Consider the following 17,983-nt stretch of genomic DNA (forward strand, 5'->3'; position numbering starts at 1 on the left):
TCTCCTGGATATATGTACTTACTTTTCAGTGAGAGCAATTATGTTTTGTCTGTTTAGTTTTCAGATCATTCATTTGGAACGTTTCTTTATCATTGATCATTCTGGAATCCATTTAAGGCTTCCGATAATACTATGTAGGGAAAACATCTAACCTATATTGTAATTTATCTGCAAAAAGAACCATGCGATGAATTGCGACACAATGCAGAAGTTCAAGTGAACAAGGAACAAGGAATCATATCAGAACAGGTCGGGAACAAAACGGAGGAATGGTCTAGATTGAGAACACGAAACCGGTTGTCGAGGAAACGCAGTCATGAGTGAAAGAAGATCACATCATACCGACTTATTTGGGAACTGCTTCGCTGATGTCATAGTCGAGCTCGGAAACAGTTATTCCTTTGGAAGTCTTTCGATGCTCGCGCTCGATAGCAAACTTGACGGCATCAAAAACATTATCGCATATCTTTCTGGGTGGATAGCGTGGGACAGCACCATCCTGGTAGACTCCAGTCTTAACCAGAATGGAGAACCAGTCATTTTCCGTAGTCTCGTTAAATTCATTTGTTCCACGGATGTCGGACTCCGGAGTATCGCCAATAAAGTACACGGTAGACGGAGACCTGTCGATGCCACACGAGTCCTTTCGCCACTTTTGCAAAAGCCGGGTGGCAAATCCATAGGTTCCGAGCTGCGGCTTACCGAAAGCAGTAGTGTTGAGGTCTTTGCCTGTGATAGCCGTGTAAACAGCCTCGAGGGAAGCGCGCAGCGCTCCCATTCCAAGACGTGAATGTTCATGCGATGTTGACCAAACCACATCGGTGTGCGAGAAGAAGACAGGTGGACCTTCAGTGAAGATCTCCGACCGTTTATTCAACCAGCCGTCTTTGCTCATGAGGCAGTCCAAAATGATTTGCTGGTCACCGGCCCAGTCGCGACTATCTGCAAAGACGAAGATCGCTTCGATGCGGACCTTGTCTAAATCGAGCAGTCGGGAATTTTGGTGCTCCTCATCCGTCAGCGTTCGGAATGGCGTAGTATCGTGTCTCGTCTTAATGATATCTCCGGGTGTGATGACATCCTTGAATCCGTATCCTTCAGCCACGACCCGGCATTTTTCACCCTCGCCACCAACCACCAGGACGGTGTTGTATCGCTCTGCCATTTCGCGCATGGGTGTGTGGCCACAGATAAACTGGCCAGGGTCGACTTCCAGGTCGAGTTGTTTGCTGAGGTCCAGGCATCGCTCTTTCTCTGTCTTTCCGCCGCCGTTGGTCAAGAAAATATAAGGACTATAATGTTGCCGTTAGATTCAAATTCCTTTTCCTTCTTTTCTTTTCTGTTCGCAATTGTTTCCCCTCACCCTGTCCTGGGCGAGGAACTATGGAAATAACACCAGGGCAAATACTTACACTTTGACTCCGTAGGGGTTTTCGCCGTTGATATACTTCATAGCATCAACGGCTTCGGGAATAGGCTCGCCGCCCTTGATCAGAACGCCATCGATGTCGAAGGCTAGGGCGAAATCATCGCTAGTAACCTTAGGAGGGTTCGTCATAGGGGTGTTGATTGGAGATTCCTCAGACGGTACTTGATCGTGCTTGGCCATATTTGAGTTGAAGATATTGTCAGGAGTGAAAATCATCGAATGCTTAAAGACGACGTTAGGCCCATGGAGATCGGTCACCCTTTGAGCTCCTGATCTATCTGTGGCCATGAAAGATGAAGGGTGTGGGGCGGCGGGTACAATGACGCTGGCGCTGCCTTGTGATGAAGCGTATAATTACTTCGCGTCAAATCTCTTCCAAATGGGTGCCAGCTATTCCGATATGTGCGCTGGGTATGCGCTTGAGGTGCAGGTTGCAGGATACAAGCAGATAGAGTTGTATGTTACTATATAGAGTAGCGGGGGGAGGGACCGAGGGTCATTAATATAGCACAAGGCCTAAAGGAAGACGTTTTACATCATCGACCCTTTTACCCCAAAAAAATGGGGCGTTCAGGTTCAGACCTTGTTCTGCAGGTTTTTCTGGGCTAAAACAAATCCGGAAAAAAAGGGACTATCGATCCAAAACGGCAGGCTACGACTCGGGTCGATGACGCTGATTTGGTAAGAAAAGAAGCGCAACTTCGGATTTAGTCGAGCATTGACAGGTTTCGTAAATCAGAACCAATCATGAGGGTAGGATTTGACAAGATCAGCCCGCTTCAAGCCTTTTTGCTTGCTTTACACCTGGTCGATGCTGAATATCCTTAGGAAGCGCCTCTTGCATTCTTCGGATGTATCGCGTATTTTGAATTTGACACGAGGGTCCCGCGGCTGCACCCACAGGACATATCAGGCCATGACGTCATGAAACTGGGTCTCAGGAACGGAAATAAAAACCAGCAAATTAACACCCATGGATGGATCTATGACTTATACCGTATGAAGGTCTGAGTGGTGTGAGAAGAAGAATAGGGCCTAGACTGGGCACGTTGGCGCCGCCACATGCTGGCCGATACTACCTCGGACCGACATTTAGCATTTGGGCTAAGGAATGCAAGCCATAGCCGAAGGTCACAGTTTGGATAAAGATGAAATGTCCGTCTGAACGCACATCAAATATAGGAATGAGTTGGCGCCAAGAGCAGCCCGAGTCCTACTATTTTGAATGCTCAGCGCAATGAACACTTTGATACCCTAAACTCGGTCTAATGAACTCGTGATATGCGGGATACCTGCCAGACTGAGTCAGTGCATCAATACATACATATCTGAGCTAATAATGATTGGGTTAAGATGAGTCCGGACCTAGGTTAGAAGACCTTTATAAGCCAAGTTGAAAATCTATGTTTCCTGACAAATGCTTTGTTGCCCAGGTGTGAGAAATATCAAGATGTATCTGCTGACACAAGAAGATCACGATCGACGGAATCTGGGAAGAAGTCTACCGGCTTGTCCACTGAGTTGCTTTACTTTTATGTTACATTGTATAGAAGAATGTTACGCTGGAATTTAATATGGATATTTCCGTGAGGCATATCACATTCGAATCATGAGATGCATCGGACCGGTAGTTATATTATGTAAAGTCCTCAAGCCGAGATGTCAGATCCAGACTCCTCCGCAAGGTCATCCATAATAGCGTCAAGGTCCATTTCATGGTCAATATCGGCCCAGTCGTCAAAGAATACGTCTTCCTCTCCATATTCGTTCTCCTCCCAGGGAAGTGCCAGTGGTTTGCTCGGATGGTAGAACATGCGATGGTAGAAGGGCAGACATTCGCATGAACACACGTCGTATTTGGGCATATCAAGAGGATAAGGAACGGAGACCATTGACATCTCCACGTTTAGCTCCGCGAACTTGCTTTTCCAGGTGTTGCCCTCCTGACATATCTCGGTGACGGGGGGTTGAATTTGGATTCATTGATTGATGGAAGGTGCTCTATGATTTCCGGTACCTCGCAGGTAAAGCGACGCAGCTTTGGAAGTTTTCCGTCTTTCACCATCTCGTAAATAACTGACGGGAGCCAGGCCTTCACTTCATCGTATCTTATCGTAAGACTTTCGAGGTTTGGCGGTAGAATATCATCTAATGGATCCAGTTCTATGCATTCCCTCCCTGCAAGTGTGGCGAGGGTTGTTGTGAGATGCTTGAGATGGACTAGTTCACCGAAGTCTGTCTCCTCATCACCTCCCCAGTAAAGATCGTAATCTATGTATTCCAGGGAACTGTCGTGTATGAGGGCCGATTGAATGTAACAATACGGTTCTCCGTCAGGGTCTATCAATTCATGTGATCTAGGTCCTCTGAAAGTGAATCGCTTCAAGGCTGTTAGGTATTCCAGTGCTGTTTGGAGGTCAAACGGGTTTATAACGCAGTTCAGAAGAGTCAGTTCCTCTAGGGGCGATGTAGATGATGCTGGAGGTGCAAGGTCGGCTTGGGACAATTGGAAAGTAGCGCCAGTGATACAGAGCTTTCGTAAACCTGGATGACAGAAAAGTGCTTCATTGAAAATCGGTAAACATCTGCCGTTCATCTTAGGATTGTGCTCATTATGATCATAGTCGCTTCCGATGTGACCTGGTAACATTAGATTTTTTAATTCAGTAGAGATAGGCAATTACAAGACTCACAAATACGCAAAGCGGGCAGCCCCGGTGGGGTTTGAAGAGAAGCGTGCCAGAACAAGGTTTCAGTCGCTCGCTCGTAAGTAATCTCGTGATCTGGAGGACTGAACGAAGATTCTTCTGAAGGCCCATACCCCAACTCTCGATACTCTTTCACGCTTCCTGATCCAGAGGCTATCTTTTTCACCCATTGTAACAGGGCGTCATCTCTGGCATGGGTACTGGCCCACCGAGTAGAATCAAAGGGCCTGGGATTTCTTCTCAAACTCAAGTTCTCTAGATTCGGCAAAGTCACAGCCATCTTGTAGAACTTGAGATGACGGTAGGACCAGACTTCTGACCCAGCATCCTGCTTGTGTCGAATCTGACGAATGAGTGTTGCTAACTCTGGACGCTTCTCTATCGTGAGAGCAAGACGAGCACCACTTTCAGAATTGAACAGGCGTACGCATTTGTAGAGCTGAGGGTCAATTCTGGAATAAAGCGCGGGGCATGTTTGAGCAAGTCGGCTCAGATGTTGGGCGGATTCTTCATCTTGTAGGTATTCAATGATGATATCCCACAGCTCCAGAGGAAAGACGGGTAGTAATCTGGATCTCTGGGCGAACGTTCGTTCCGTTGGAGTGGCCATTGAGGATGAATCAATAGGACTAATGATATATTGAATTCCGTACACACCTCGGAAGATGATGAGAAAGATGTGGAGTCGACGGGTGATAGGTTTTCTACTCTTTTTTGGCGGGACCCAGCTTCTTATCTAAGCCCCGCCAATTCTTCTGACCTGTGCGCTTGACGCGTTTTCGCGTTTCCTGTCCTCTTTTCTTAAAGAACAGATCTGAAGATATACAAGATTGAAGAAATATAGGAAGGAAGCTATTAATACGAGGAAGCCAAGCCGATCTTCAATGCTATTCTTATGCGATACAAACGAAATTCAAAAATTCAAAGCTCTCCCCCCTTATGAAAGAACATAGTAATATACATCAAATGCAAACTCTCATGATGGCATAAATTCCGGGTGACATAGCCCCATCAAAGAAAATAAATCTATTCATCAACGCGAAGAATCAAATCATCGCCCCTCCTCGACGGCGTCAAATTCCGACTGTTCGGAGAAACCCGTTTCGACACAGCGCCGGCCTTCCTCTTCGGACTATCAGGATAATGCACAGCTCCAGGATGCATATCTGAAGGATACGGCAGTTCCCCAGACGGTTCTCGGGACTTCGGCGGCGCGAGGGCGCGTCCACGCTCCAGCCATAAGTCATCTGGGCAGTATGGCGCGACGACTTCGCTGGGTGGTCGTGGACTGTTGCGGATCTGGACGCGTTTGATATCGTTTCCACGTACGATCCGCGGCCTGGATACTATCTCTGAGCCTGGAGGGAGGGTTGATGATGATAGGGTGGGGCAGGATTGAGGCGGCTGTCGTCCTGGTGACAAGCTGCGATTCTGGGGTTGAGCTTGCGTGGTGTTGACGGGAGTGGCAGGGAGGATGTTTGGGTTTGAGCAAGAGTATGAGGTTTGTGAAGCTTGATAGGGTGTAGCGCTACTGTCTGCTGACGAGGTTTTGTAAGCTGGGTTGGCGTTGGAAGGGATTGCTAAAGCACTCGGGGACCCGGATCTTCGTTTGAAATTGTCTGCTGAGAATCCCTCTTTGAATGCACGCGGATTGGCTGGCAGTCCTGCGAGTTTTGGCTGGATACCTGGCCTAGGGGGGTTGTTTTGCGTCATTTCTGCTGTCGCTGCCGCCGCTGCTTGTTGACTTTCGTCCTCTTCAAATAGAGTCTCCCCACTAGGTGGCCGATGACTCCACTTCAGCGGCTTCGGGTATAGTCCAGCTATAGGATCTGGGAGTAGTCGTGCTATGCTGTGCTGTGACGATTGTGTCCGAGGCGAAGTTTCCCAGTCCGAGTCAGAGCTGATGGCAAACCCTATTCGTTCTTGGTCTGTGGGCTCTTTGCTCTGGCCCAAGTGGTGTACCTTGGCATATTGCGGTGAGTATCGTGGTGGTTGAACGCTTGCCATTGAATGGAAAGTACGTGGCCGCTGTGCCATTGTCTCGCGGTCACTCGTTGGGCTGTATGAAGACTCTAAACCCAAGCCGTTCGTTGGGAGCCGTGGCATGGGTTTTGAAAAGTCTGGAGGCTCAGACATGGCGCCTCCGATCTCGAAAATGTGTGGTGCTGTCTGTTCCCGCTGTTTTCGTCGCCATCTCTTGCAGCAGAAAAATACAGCAACACCGATGATGAAAAACCCCGCCACGCCTGATGCTACTGACATTCCAATGATCGCCGCTGGAGTGATACCATGATCACCTTTCTTATTCGTATCTTCAGAAGAGTCACTGGAAATTTGTCCGGTAGAGGATGTTGGTTCAACTTGAGACCCTGAAGATGAAGAAGCAGCATAGAATGTGATTTCAGACGTTTGACTAGTAGTTGACGTCGGTGTCGATGTTGATGTTGCTATAGATGTGCCCATAGAGGCCTCAGAGGTGTGTTCAGTTGTCGAAGTAGAAATAGTTGGTGTTGTCTCTCTACTAGTTTTTGCATCACTCGTCTTCGTCGTACTCGTGTCAGAAAATACCGTCGCGGTAATCGTCTGGTGTGTTTTCGGAAGAGCTTCAGATACCGAGTCGCATATGTGATAAGCCTTTGACTTTGCGATGACTGTCTGTGAGCATACAGACAGAACACAGCTCAAAGCCGCTTCCCCCAATGTCAAGCTGCTGGTTGTCTTGGTACGACACAGGCACTTGATATTGGACGGTGACGTGCATTCAATGAAGGTGTATTCGGACATGATGAAGCTATCGACGCAATCCTTCGCACAGTCCGGGACCATGTCATATAGAGCTGAGTTTGCTGCATCGCTGGAGGCATTTTCGGCGGCAGAGCAGAGTGTGGATAAGAGGAGGATCGCGATGAGTATCCTGTGGATAGGAAGGAGGAGCATGCTGTGGTAGCCCTATACATGTTTATCATGAGCGACGATCTGTCATGTACATTTCTCCCATCAACTGACCTTGGATATTCCTACATGGGAACGATTACCCGTGAAAGCTTGTACATGCGGTTTCCATAGTTGGTAGATGTGTCTGCGAATTGAGTAGCATATGTGAAGGTAGTGAAATTCCAGAAAGAGGGACTCCAATCTAGTTAAACACCAAGTCAGAGCGCGACATCATCAGAGGCGCGAGGCAAAACTTTCCATGACGCCCATCGACTGTTGCGTCCAAGTATCTGCATTTCGACATCATTCTGAAACACAGTGCTTGAGGCTGTGTATGTATAGGCGCTAGAGTGAAACCCCATAAGATTCGAGATGGTAAGACCCGCCCACCCACATCCCCCACTTCAGGAGACGAATCGTTGTAATGGTATAGCGCCCTATCAGGATGGTGGGCCTAGTAGGCGTCTCCGATACGCGCCGGGCCATCGAAAGCGCTTAGACTGCAGAACGAGGGGTGGATGGCGCCGGACTCGGTTTCAGATTTCTCAAACTTGGTAGACGAGTAACTGGATTGTTGTTTTGGGCAATTCAACACTGTAAACGCTGTACAGGGTCAGAGTACAGCGTTACAGCGTTGTGGTTAGTTTCGCTTTAGTTGCAGGCCCCCGCCGGACAATGGTTTATCTGAGGGTTTCTGGAACAGATTCGGAAGCTCGCGGTGACCCGAGCCCTTTTTCCTGTCGGGTTACACGTGGCTGAGTTTCACAAGGCTCATTATGTTAAGATCATATTTTGGTCTGCCTTTTTGCCAGTTACGATGAATTACTCCGTATATTGTATGTCCGTACTTAACCGCCCAATCTACAGGCGCTCCCTACACACAGGGAACTCAGGAGGTTTATAGTAAAAGCCCATTCCCATGAATAATGAAAACTAGCCAACGGGCATTGATACGAAATAACACAAAGTCAGACCGTATGAGCTGGTATCATTCATAACGAAAAAGCAAAAAAGAACCCGCAGTATGGAGCAAGACAAAAGAAAAGAAGCAAAATAAAAGCATAACCATGCGACCACACAAAATATTAGGGAATTATGAACATCATGTCGGACTCGCGTCGGACCCGATGCCAAGTGGTGGAGGCTGCATTAGGCTAGTCTCAACCGGACCTCCACGGAATCACGCTGACACCGACGCCCAGAATATCGAATCGCATATCGAATCGCACCGACCCTTACTCTCAAAGCGCAAGGCAAAAGCAAGGGCTTATGTGAAATTGATCGCAGTGCATTCGCGTTTTCAAGGGAGATTAATCTTGGAGAGCGTTGGTTGCGAGGTTGTGTGGGAGGTGGGTATCTCTAGTATTTGAAGATAATGTAGCTGTAATATGGTCAGCGGCTGTTACAAGATGCTGGCGACTCAAATAAACACATACATGGCGTGGATGACACCGGGGATCCATCCCAGAATGGTCAATAGGATGTTGATCAGGAAATCAGCACCACATCCGCGCTCCAGGAAGACACCCAGAGGAGGCAGGATAATGGCAAAGATGATCTTGCAAATGTCACTATTGGCAATATTAGTATACTGAGCGTAGTGTTACTCACAGGCGACAGTGCGACCTGGACAGCGCGACCTGGGAGAACTGGGAGTGAGGGAGTGAGGGTAACAGGAGTGACAGGGCGACAGGGTGACAGGGCGACAGGGTGAAGGCTAGGACTTGAGTAGAAGCCATAGCCCATAACATAGAGAATGGACAACTTACGAAGCGGTGAAAGGCATTTTGGGCAGATTTGATGGAGGTTTTGAAATGTTAACGGGAGAAATGGGAAGGGAAGTGGAGGGAGGGAAGTCTTAAAAGGGGAGGACAAGGCTGAGAGCTTGGGTCAATTACATCATGGGCCGCCACCTTAGTGTGGCTCGTAGAAGAAGGAAAAAACCACCAAAACCAAGGAAAAACAGACTGCAAATGTGGCTTAGGCTATGCCCTGATTTGTCTTTTGACTTTTCTTGACATTTTAATTTTAACTTGTTTATCACTACTTCGTACTCTGTGCGACCTACGGAGTACAATTATTACATTGTCCAGGGTTGCCAAGATACTGATCATCTGTGCTGGCGACTGTCAATCTCATTCCCCCTAATGTTCTTCACCTATCCCGTTCATTCTTTTGCTCGCTGCCTAAAAGAAACTTGGCACTGGGGATTCACCTGCACTTCAATTTCGAATTTGTCGATCGTCTGTGTTCTAAGATTTGACTGTATACAACATATGTTGTACAGTACGGGGTTCCTTGTTACCTGCATGTACGGAGTACATCCAACATATGCGCCCATGCTGCAGTTTAAGTTTCATAATGGTGACGATCTCTACAAACACCGTCATTTCTAATTTTGGCGTGAATCTTTACTTGGTTAGGTCTGCCAAGTACTTGCCGGACTTTGTACGGTTTGTAGTGCCAAGTCCCCCTAGATCGTGGTTAGACAGGCCAGACAGCTCAGCCCTATGATGGGCCCTTGCCCCCCACCTGCCAAGGCACCTGGTTTATGTGGTTGGCGTTTATGACATCCTCGAAATAGAAAAGTGGCTGGGGACCATTGTTAGTGACACATCAACAAGATAAGCATTGAGGCAGTGAAGGGACCATGGGTCACGCGATACCGAGTTCTAAAGAGGAAATTACCAAACTGATCAAAGTCGGGTTTACATATCGTTTTCCAGCCAACATCAACTGCGTCTAACAAGGAGTTCCATTGCGGTATGTATGTTGTATGTAGATATGGCGCAACAGCCACAAACTCCGACCAAAGCTGTTAACTAGTATGTACCAGCCTCCTTACCCAATGTCAGTGGTCAAGTCCCCATTGGCAGTGAGTCTACTCCGTAGTGTTTCGCGAGTCGCTACGTGGTTCTTTACTTCTGCAAGAGACCCGCCCTGCGGACCGTAGCCCCCTGCGGACTTAGTGTTCAGGGCCACTGCTTTTGTGGTGTCCACAGCAGCATCTGCATGTTCTTCTGAACCCCGTGGATTAGTGGTCTAGATTCCACTTCTTGCTCCACACGACAAGGACAGTCGATTCTACTGGTGCATTATTATAACCAAACAGCGCATGAATACGGAGTACATACTCCGTAACTGCCTCTTCAATATTCGCAATTTACCTAAAGCTTGGAAGCATACGGAGTAATTCTAAGGTGAATAAGGGCTACCGTGTGCTTTCGGGTAGTCTTTTATCGATGTCATTCTGGTTATTCCGTTGTCCCTTTTATAGCTAGAAATATGAAAATTTGGGTAAAATGAAGAAAATATCTAGATGACTCTGCTACATATAGAGTACCCAGGGAATATATATCGATGGACGGCGGAGGCTCTTACTTGAATGAGGCTAGCGTGCTATATTGAGTTGTTCACCCACAACCTTCGCTCTGTATCACAACCTTGAACAACTCAATCTAAAGCTGATGTCAAGTATGTTGCGTGATTAGTATCGTACATTGTGCATGATCTCTCCTGAGTACTGAGTACGGTGAAAACAGATGTTCCGCTCCGCGACTGACCCACTATCCTCCGCAATGACTTCCGCATTTTCCTGATTGGATCAGCTTTGATCTTGATATCTCAATGTCAATGAGATTCAAACCGATGAGGGTAGCCTTCAATCCCGGACGCTGGCAGCTTCTGGAATCATGCAAAGCCCCTAAAAGCCTCGGTCGCGCAAATAGATGGTATGCGACACAGAATTTGGCCAAAGGTGGCCGGCCCTTTGCGTACACATGGCTCACAAAGACAGCAGAACAGACAGTGAGCAAAATCAGCCCCCCTACACCTTTGGAATCTAAGCTAAATAGTCCAAGACCCCAGATGATATTTTATCCAGTCTTCCTTCAGGGCCTGTGAGCCCATCAGCCGCGCCCGCTTCTGTCCCTCTCCTCCTCGTCACCCCAAGCTTCGCCCACTGGCTTGATTCTTCTAGTCCTTTCTTGTCGCAATTTCTCAGTCGCCTTTACGGCAACTCCCCAGGGAACGATACTCTCTATGTCGTTACAGCCGTGGTTGACGCACTCCCGAATACTACATCCGAAAGCCGCAATTTAAGTGAGTCTGAAGGGCTGTCGCTTCTGATAGTAGGGCAATCAGGCGTCCAGGCAAAGGCTGCACCACCCCGTCTCATCAGAAGCTCTGCCAGCGAGGAAACCAATCTCTTGTTTTCATTCCAAACCGAAGTGATTGGTCAAACCAGCAAGGGACCTGCGCATGAGATTGGGTTGCGCCTAGCGAACACTATATTTGTCAATGGGAGGGAAACCACAATTTTTGGTACACGTTGGCTTTGGGATAAAACCTCAAACAGATATGCTTTGGACAATTCGGTCGATTTCACAAGCTGCATGCTTACAGCCACTTCCCAGGCTGTAGATTCTGCTTTGGAGTTGCCACTGTACCCAGTGACTGGACGGCGAAGAGTCATGACTAGCATGGGAAACATTTTACGGCAACTAGCAAAATCGATGGATCTGACATCGACGGACACAATTCCTGCTTCGTCCGAGCTCGAGAAGGAGCTTCCGCGTTATATCGCAGAACATAATATCGTTGACCAGCGTGTATCCGTATGGGCACTTGTCGAGAAATCTGACTCGGAGGTGGCTGATTCAGGCTCATCTACCCATGATCGCTTGATCCAATCTCTTCACCGAGGTGGGAAATTGCACCGTGTCATGAGCGGTGGAGGTGGATGGGGAAAGAAGCAGGGCCTTCTTTCGCTAGATCCCGAAGTCAGCTTCTCTGGGACTGCCAACCGAGACGATCTTGTCGCATTGACTCAAGTTTTGGATCCTGATATCGCACAGTTGGACACACTCCCTTCTATTGATAAGGGGATTACTGTAGATGATCTATCTCTACTTTCACAGGTTGCTACTGCAGGTGATTATATTCAGTTCTTTGTGTCAGTAGAACCAACTGGGTCGCAGATCAAAGTTCCGAGCAATCATGACTTGCAGGAAGAGCCTATCAGCTATCACTTTGGAATGGTAGCTGACTCCATGAAACTTGAAACACACCAAACGGATGAGGAAAACAATGGGATTATTTCTTTGCCTCACACCTTTGGCGCATTGTCCGAGAAGGCAATCGCCTACTCGCAGCCCATCAAAGGAGAAATACGGTCGGAGTCGTGCACGAAGCTGGATATTCCAGGATCTCGAGTTGTCCTCGAGACTATATAAACAGCATGATACATGTACAATAATGCATACATAACCAACTGAACAAACCTACCCTAGCTGAATCTAGTCATACATGTCACATATGCTGTAGTCATTACCTGTCCGGTGGATATGCCAAGACATTACACGTGACCCAGAGAGGCCAGCATGTTTGCCGTCGACCTCCAAGCCTCTGGACTCTTTCCATCCTCTCCGACCGCATCCAACTGAGCTCGCCGACCTCGGGTGTTTTTATTTCTTTTTAAAGGTCTAACTACTCCACGAAACCTCGCCGAGTCGTCTTTGATCAAAATGGCAACTGAACTTTGGTAAGTCGTCAGCTAGACCTCCCTCCAGCCCCTGGGTGCTCAACACCTTGTTATCAAGCCCGTCATCCCCCATAATTTATGGATCAGCCTTGCTAACATTTAGATTGACAGCCCCGTCTATGCGGTGAGTCTTGTTAAATGCTAGATCTCGACACCCGAGCACAACCAAGCCAATCGCCCGTGTCTCGGCCCTCCGCGTCATCCATCTGCTCACAATGCATCCGAATGATAACTAATCTTTCTTCCTTTAGCCCTTCTTTGGCGCACTGGGCTGCACCTCCGCTATCGTCTTCACCTGCTTCGGTGCCGCATATGGAACTGCTAAGGCTGGTGTCGGAGTTTGCTCCATGGCCGTCCTCCGCCCCGACCTGATCGTCAAGAGTACGTGGATCTCAACAAGAGCTCTGCCGATCTGGCAATGAGATATTCTTAGTCTCGCGCAAGGATATATGGCAGCAATTCGCTAACTAGTTTCCAGACATTGTCCCCATTGTCATGGCGGGTATCATTGGTATCTACGGTCTTGTCGTATCGGTCCTGGTCGCCAACGACTTGACCCAGCAGCTTCCTCTCTACACTGGTTTCATCCAGCTCGGTGCTGGTCTGTCTGTCGGTCTGGCTGGTCTTGCTGCGGGGTAAGTTTCCTACACAGCGAATCGCCTATTGTTCTAAGTTTGTTGCTAATTGGGATTACAGTTTCGCTATTGGTATTGTTGGTGACGCAGGTGTTCGTGGAACGGCTCAACAGCCTAGACTGTATGTCGGAATGATTCTGATTCTCATTTTCGCTGAAGTCTTGGGTAAGTCGTAGCTATTCCTCATACCTCTGTATAATTGCATCTAACCATCCCTCGCAGGTCTGTACGGGTTGATCGTTGCTCTTCTCATGAACTCGCGCTCGAAAGCAACCTGCTAAACGAAAGACCTCCCGCAGCATTCCGGGAATGTAACGTCGAATCGCCTCATGGTCCGCGCGCGATTCCTGGTTCATTCCCGGATGTGCATTCTCAACATTTCCCCGACGCAAACCAATGTGCCCTCTTCGGTCGGGGAAGCTGACATGATAAACTTGGTGCGGGGGCAGGATCGGATGATATCGGAAAATGTTAACGATTTCAGCCCATTTGAAAGTGAAGATTCGGTGATTGAGTGGATGTAGAACCGGGAAATCTGTTCAAGAATTCGTCCTGGACTCGGTGGACAGGTGTGGGTAGATATTGGATTTTTTTTGGCTTTACGTTGCATGACACCGCGCTGGACTTTGTACTTTATATGAAATTCGCTGATCGGGGACTTACGTCTCCGTCCTCTCTTCCATTATGGTGGTTTGGCAGGATCTTCTGTAAGGAGTTTCTTGTTTCTTTCTTGTCCTCTGCCCTCCCTGTGGACATGTGTTTCTTCTATCTCAGGGTTGCTTAATTCTTTTGGTCGAGTGATTTGGGCTCGGTAGTAGTGTGCATTCAGCCCTTACCTAGGTACGGTGTTGTGACTCATAGACCTTGGGTATAAATACGTATAGATCTTCTTAGGCGTCGGAATATTGTGAGTGAGTTTATAAGAGATCATATTTACTGAGATAAAACAATCCCAAATCAGCCAAAGTAGCAGCGCCATAACAGAAATCGAGTAATCAAGATCTATTTGCTTATCCGAATGCATGGGAGAGTCAATGCCCACACCACACAGCAGCCAAAGACCGCAATTACTTCTGCGCAAGTACAGCAGTTCGCAGCTAAAACACCAAGAGAGAAGAAGTATTTGTGTATTTGTGGATATTTGATCGAGTATAGGGCGAGAGAGAATAGATAAGGGAGAATGGAAAAGGAATAAAAAAATGTATGAAAGCGAGGATATATGCCCTGAACTCTCACGAGACTTGCCTCGACCCAAAATGCACAGACGCAGGCAAGATGCAACTGATAGCAAAAAGAACAAAAGTAAACCAGGAAACTTCAAGCACAAGTCTACTTGTCGAGTTTCCGTCTTAGAGTACGCGTTCTCTTCATCAGCTTCTTGAACTTGTGCTTCTTCATCTTAGCCTTGCGCCGTCTCATGGTGCTGATAGCATGCATGGTGCGGTTGTTGCGCAGACGTTCCATATATGTCATACCCGCAGTGGAATCAGAGGGAGCCTCGATAGAGATCTCGTCGCGCATATCAGATGGGTCTTCCATCTCTCCGCTGCGAACGAAAGGTCCCGTGTGTGCCTCATAGGTCTTGCGGCCGTCGGCATGACGAGCCTCGCGAATAGTCAGGACGGTCGAGTAGGTTTGATACTCATTGTCGACCTGGGCATCGATGGTCTCGGCAGTCTCGGCAATCTCGGCAGCGGATGTGTCCATGGCGACGGGCGGGGGAGGAGGCTGGAATGGGCGGAGACGACGGGTGAATTCCTCCACAGACATCTTTGAGTCGGGGCCATCAAGCATGCGGAGTTCGCCGTCCTGTTCGCTGAAGCTCCGAAACTGGTCTTCAGACTCTGACATGCCTTGAGAACCAGTTTCCATCGACTGCACGGCCGATGAAAGAGTGAAGATGACGTCTTCCGGTTCATTCTTCAGCGGACGCTTTGACGAGAAGATCGCTTCGAAGGCATCGGTGCTCGAGGTGGGGGGCACGGTGGTCGTCACCGAGATTGGCCGGTGGATGGAGAAGAACGACGCTATATGAACATCTAGCAGCGAACAAAAAGAAAAGTCAGCTTCCAGTCATCTATTTGCGGAGACAAAACCATACACGGGGCTTGCTGGGGTTTGAGTACTAACCATGTGGCTGTCGGTGCTGTGTCGATGGAACACTTGGGAGGTTGGAAAATGCCGTATGTTGACTAGACTTTGAAGAACCGTTTCGGGTAGAGCTGTCCTTCCCCCGACGGCGGTTAGCCTTGCTCTTCTCGCTAGATGAGTTGACTCCTTTTGCCGGGGCAGAGGTGTCCATTCGTCGGGAGCCATCGCTGGGCGGGACGGGCGGTTTGGAGGATGAGGAGGAATACCGGCGTTGGTGCAGAGGTCGGGTTGCGCCGAGCAAGCTGCTGGTAAGATTTTGACCGGAGCGAGTTATACCGGAAAGCGGCATGGGAGTCCATGCCGCCCGGCGTAAGGATGTTGACAACATGGTTGGTAGATAACCCAGTCACTACTGAGAGGGTGAATGAGTCTGAATCGGAGGCGAAATCAGTCGGCCCGGAACTCGGGGTCACTGATCATGCGGATGCTTATGTAATATTGATGCCTAAGGTGTGACAAGTTATAGACCACGCAATCTTGAACTCGTGTGGTTCCACTTGATGGGGAGAAACCCATCTTTTATACATATTGACCGTATTGTTTCTTCGGGCTGTCTCAAACGGCCTGATGATCTGATAGCTAAACCTAATTTTTGAAGGTACATCGAGGCTGGAGTCCGAAAAGTGAAAAAAAGTGCTCATAAAAGAGCAGGATGTCGAGTTCATTCAGAGATAAGATATAGTAAATAAAAACCCAGAATGATTGTGATAATACAGAGCAGTCGTTAGTAAACACAGCTGCAAAGACAAATAAATGGTATCACTCTGCATTAAACCAAAAAATGGAGGAAAATGGGGATGGCAACGACACAGTCGCTAACCGAAACATGGGCATTAGTTGGCGAAATCGGATAGGCTTTTGGATGCAACGTGATAGACCCAATGATGTGAGCAGAGAGCAGATAACAACCTCTCAGTCAAGACGCCTCGTTAAAAAAAAAAAAATTTCAAGAATGGAAAAAAAGAAAATACGGCAATGATCACGAAGGAGTGAACGAATTGTAGCCGCCCTGGAATGCAACCGGAAAATAACTGGTAGGCTGAAGAGCTTGAGAAATAGGAAATGAAGAGAAAGAAAAGAAAGAAAGAGAAAAATCATTGTCAGACAGAGGGTCATGGGGAATGCCTCGGGGATTTGAGGGCCTCTGCCTTATAGTATTAAGGTATGCAGATTCTTCTGAATGATCATGTCCTGTACTGAATCCATAGTCGCCTTGAGTAATGTTGTATCAGTTGCGTTAGTGTAATGGATGTAGATTTCGCGGTCTGGGATGCGGTTGATGCCGCGGAATCGGTCTGCAAAGTACTGTGCCGAGGAATCATAGTCGGTGTCCGAGCCGGTATAATCTGGGAAGTGCTTGGAGATAGAGGAGATGGTGAGTTTTCCTTTGAAGAGATCAATCTTGTTGAGGAACAGAATGATTGGTTTGCGCTTGAACCATTCGCCGTTGACTAGTGATTCGAATAACATCATGGCCTCGTGCATTTGATTCTGTAAGGTGTGGTTAGCGGTGCTAGCGAGAGAATTGGGAAAATCGTGCTTACAGCATTCTGGTCTTCGACTAGACATTGGTCATATCCAGATAAGGCGACCATGAACAATAGACACTGGACACCCTCGAAGCAATGGATCCATTTCTTCCGCTCTGACCGCTGTCCTCCAACATCCATCATGCGGAAGTTCATCTGCCCGAGCTCAAACAAAGTTTCCGTAATACCTGTCGTCCGAAGTCGAGCCTGCAACATGTCCTGGTTATCAGGAAGCCAGCCCGGAGCGAATATGCGATCGAGAGATCCATAGAAACTGAGTTTCATCAGTCCAAGCCCATGTAATATATCACCAACTCAACTTACTAGTGCAAGTTGTCATGGAGAGCAAATTCATGCCCTCGTGCAACAGCGTTCTGCACACCTTCATCCTTCCACATGGCCCTCATCGCATCGCGAACCTCGAGATTGGAGAAGGCTTCGTTGGATCCTACATCTGGGTCCGTATTGTCTAATAGGTCGGCAAATGGCTTTCAACCCTCGTTAGCTGATGTCGGTCTCTTGAGAAAAAGGCTGGTTAGTACCTTGGTCTTTTCCTCGTTCTCGAAATCAATATCCTCGGCATTCATGATATCCAACAAGACCTTGAACGCAATGACGATGTTCGAGTAGATTACGGCACGGGTTTGATGACGCTCTTCCTCGGGGAAGCCCCGGCTGTGAATGATTCGCATCTGCTTGATGATGGTGGACTTGCCGGACTCTCCCGCTCCTGAGTATTCTATTAGTAACGCGATCCTGAAGCAATCCGACAATCAGCGACCGGGAATCACCCACCTAATAGCAGAATCTTGATGGTCCGGTCCAGCGTCTTCTTGTCATTCTTGATGGTCCGGTCAATGCGCGCATTGCGCTGGAAAGCATCCTTATCAACCTCCTCGGGCTTTGAAACCAAGCAACCCATGGTTTATGTCCGGTAACGGCAAACTACCTAGCGCGATGGTGGTTAGCAACGGTCTATTACAAGCTGAACTAGTTTGACAAGGTACTCGACGGATCAACGCGTTTTCAATCCGAGTCAGGGATGCGATTGGATT

General features: G+C 48.1%; 8 protein-coding genes across 8 annotated transcripts; 2 read left to right on the forward strand and 6 right to left on the reverse strand.

The window, feature by feature from the left end:
* Positions 1-346: 346 nt before the first annotated feature.
* On the reverse strand, positions 347-1,609 carry N7518_004013 (phosphatidyl synthase; the record flags this gene model as incomplete). Its single annotated transcript, XM_057184940.1, has 2 exons — positions 347-1,292; positions 1,413-1,609. The coding sequence occupies 2 exons, from the start codon at positions 1,607-1,609 to the stop codon at positions 347-349; spliced, it is 1,143 nt and encodes a 380-aa protein (XP_057041710.1).
* A 1,469-nt stretch (positions 1,610-3,078) lies between these two features.
* Positions 3,079-4,747, reverse strand: N7518_004014 (uncharacterized protein; the record flags this gene model as incomplete). The annotated part of the gene is made up of 3 exons (XM_057184941.1): positions 3,079-3,372; positions 3,447-4,069; positions 4,123-4,747. 3 exons carry the CDS (start codon positions 4,745-4,747, stop codon positions 3,079-3,081), a joined length of 1,542 nt encoding a protein of 513 aa, XP_057041711.1.
* A 416-nt stretch (positions 4,748-5,163) lies between these two features.
* N7518_004015 (uncharacterized protein) lies at positions 5,164-7,074 on the reverse strand (the record flags this gene model as incomplete). The annotated part of the gene is made up of 1 exon (XM_057184942.1): positions 5,164-7,074. One exon carries the CDS (start codon positions 7,072-7,074, stop codon positions 5,164-5,166), a length of 1,911 nt encoding a protein of 636 aa, XP_057041712.1.
* Positions 7,075-8,371: 1,297 nt separating this feature from the next.
* N7518_004016 (YqaE/Pmp3 family membrane protein) lies at positions 8,372-8,893 on the reverse strand (the record flags this gene model as incomplete). Its single annotated transcript, XM_057184943.1, has 4 exons — positions 8,841-8,893; positions 8,722-8,788; positions 8,504-8,662; positions 8,372-8,452 (listed from the first exon to the last, which is right to left on the reverse strand). Exons 1-4 carry the CDS (start codon positions 8,855-8,857, stop codon positions 8,372-8,374), a joined length of 324 nt encoding a protein of 107 aa, XP_057041713.1. The 5' UTR covers positions 8,858-8,893.
* A 1,811-nt stretch (positions 8,894-10,704) lies between these two features.
* N7518_004017 (uncharacterized protein) lies at positions 10,705-12,305 on the forward strand (the record flags this gene model as incomplete). Its single annotated transcript, XM_057184944.1, has 2 exons — positions 10,705-10,878; positions 10,932-12,305. 2 exons carry the CDS (start codon positions 10,705-10,707, stop codon positions 12,303-12,305), a joined length of 1,548 nt encoding a protein of 515 aa, XP_057041714.1.
* A 291-nt stretch (positions 12,306-12,596) lies between these two features.
* N7518_004018 (H(+)-transporting V0 sector ATPase subunit c) lies at positions 12,597-13,529 on the forward strand (the record flags this gene model as incomplete). Its single annotated transcript, XM_057184945.1, has 6 exons — positions 12,597-12,613; positions 12,725-12,737; positions 12,865-12,994; positions 13,092-13,248; positions 13,310-13,413; positions 13,471-13,529. The coding sequence occupies 6 exons, from the start codon at positions 12,597-12,599 to the stop codon at positions 13,527-13,529; spliced, it is 480 nt and encodes a 159-aa protein (XP_057041715.1).
* Positions 13,530-14,577: 1,048 nt separating this feature from the next.
* Positions 14,578-15,727, reverse strand: N7518_004019 (mitochondrial 37S ribosomal protein mS38; the record flags this gene model as incomplete). Its single annotated transcript, XM_057184946.1, has 2 exons — positions 14,578-15,287; positions 15,379-15,727. The coding sequence occupies 2 exons, from the start codon at positions 15,725-15,727 to the stop codon at positions 14,578-14,580; spliced, it is 1,059 nt and encodes a 352-aa protein (XP_057041716.1).
* Positions 15,728-16,548: 821 nt separating this feature from the next.
* N7518_004020 (guanine nucleotide-binding protein subunit alpha) lies at positions 16,549-17,850 on the reverse strand (the record flags this gene model as incomplete). Its single annotated transcript, XM_057184947.1, has 5 exons — positions 16,549-16,890; positions 16,944-17,202; positions 17,253-17,416; positions 17,471-17,658; positions 17,724-17,850. The coding sequence occupies 5 exons, from the start codon at positions 17,848-17,850 to the stop codon at positions 16,549-16,551; spliced, it is 1,080 nt and encodes a 359-aa protein (XP_057041717.1).
* Between the last annotated feature and the right edge of the window lie 133 nt (positions 17,851-17,983).

The sequence above is a fragment of the Penicillium psychrosexuale genome (genome assembly GCF_028828465.1).
Source record: "Penicillium psychrosexuale strain IBT 29551 chromosome Unknown utg000003l, whole genome shotgun sequence".
Classification (NCBI taxonomy): Eukaryota; Fungi; Ascomycota; class Eurotiomycetes; order Eurotiales; family Aspergillaceae; genus Penicillium; species Penicillium psychrosexuale.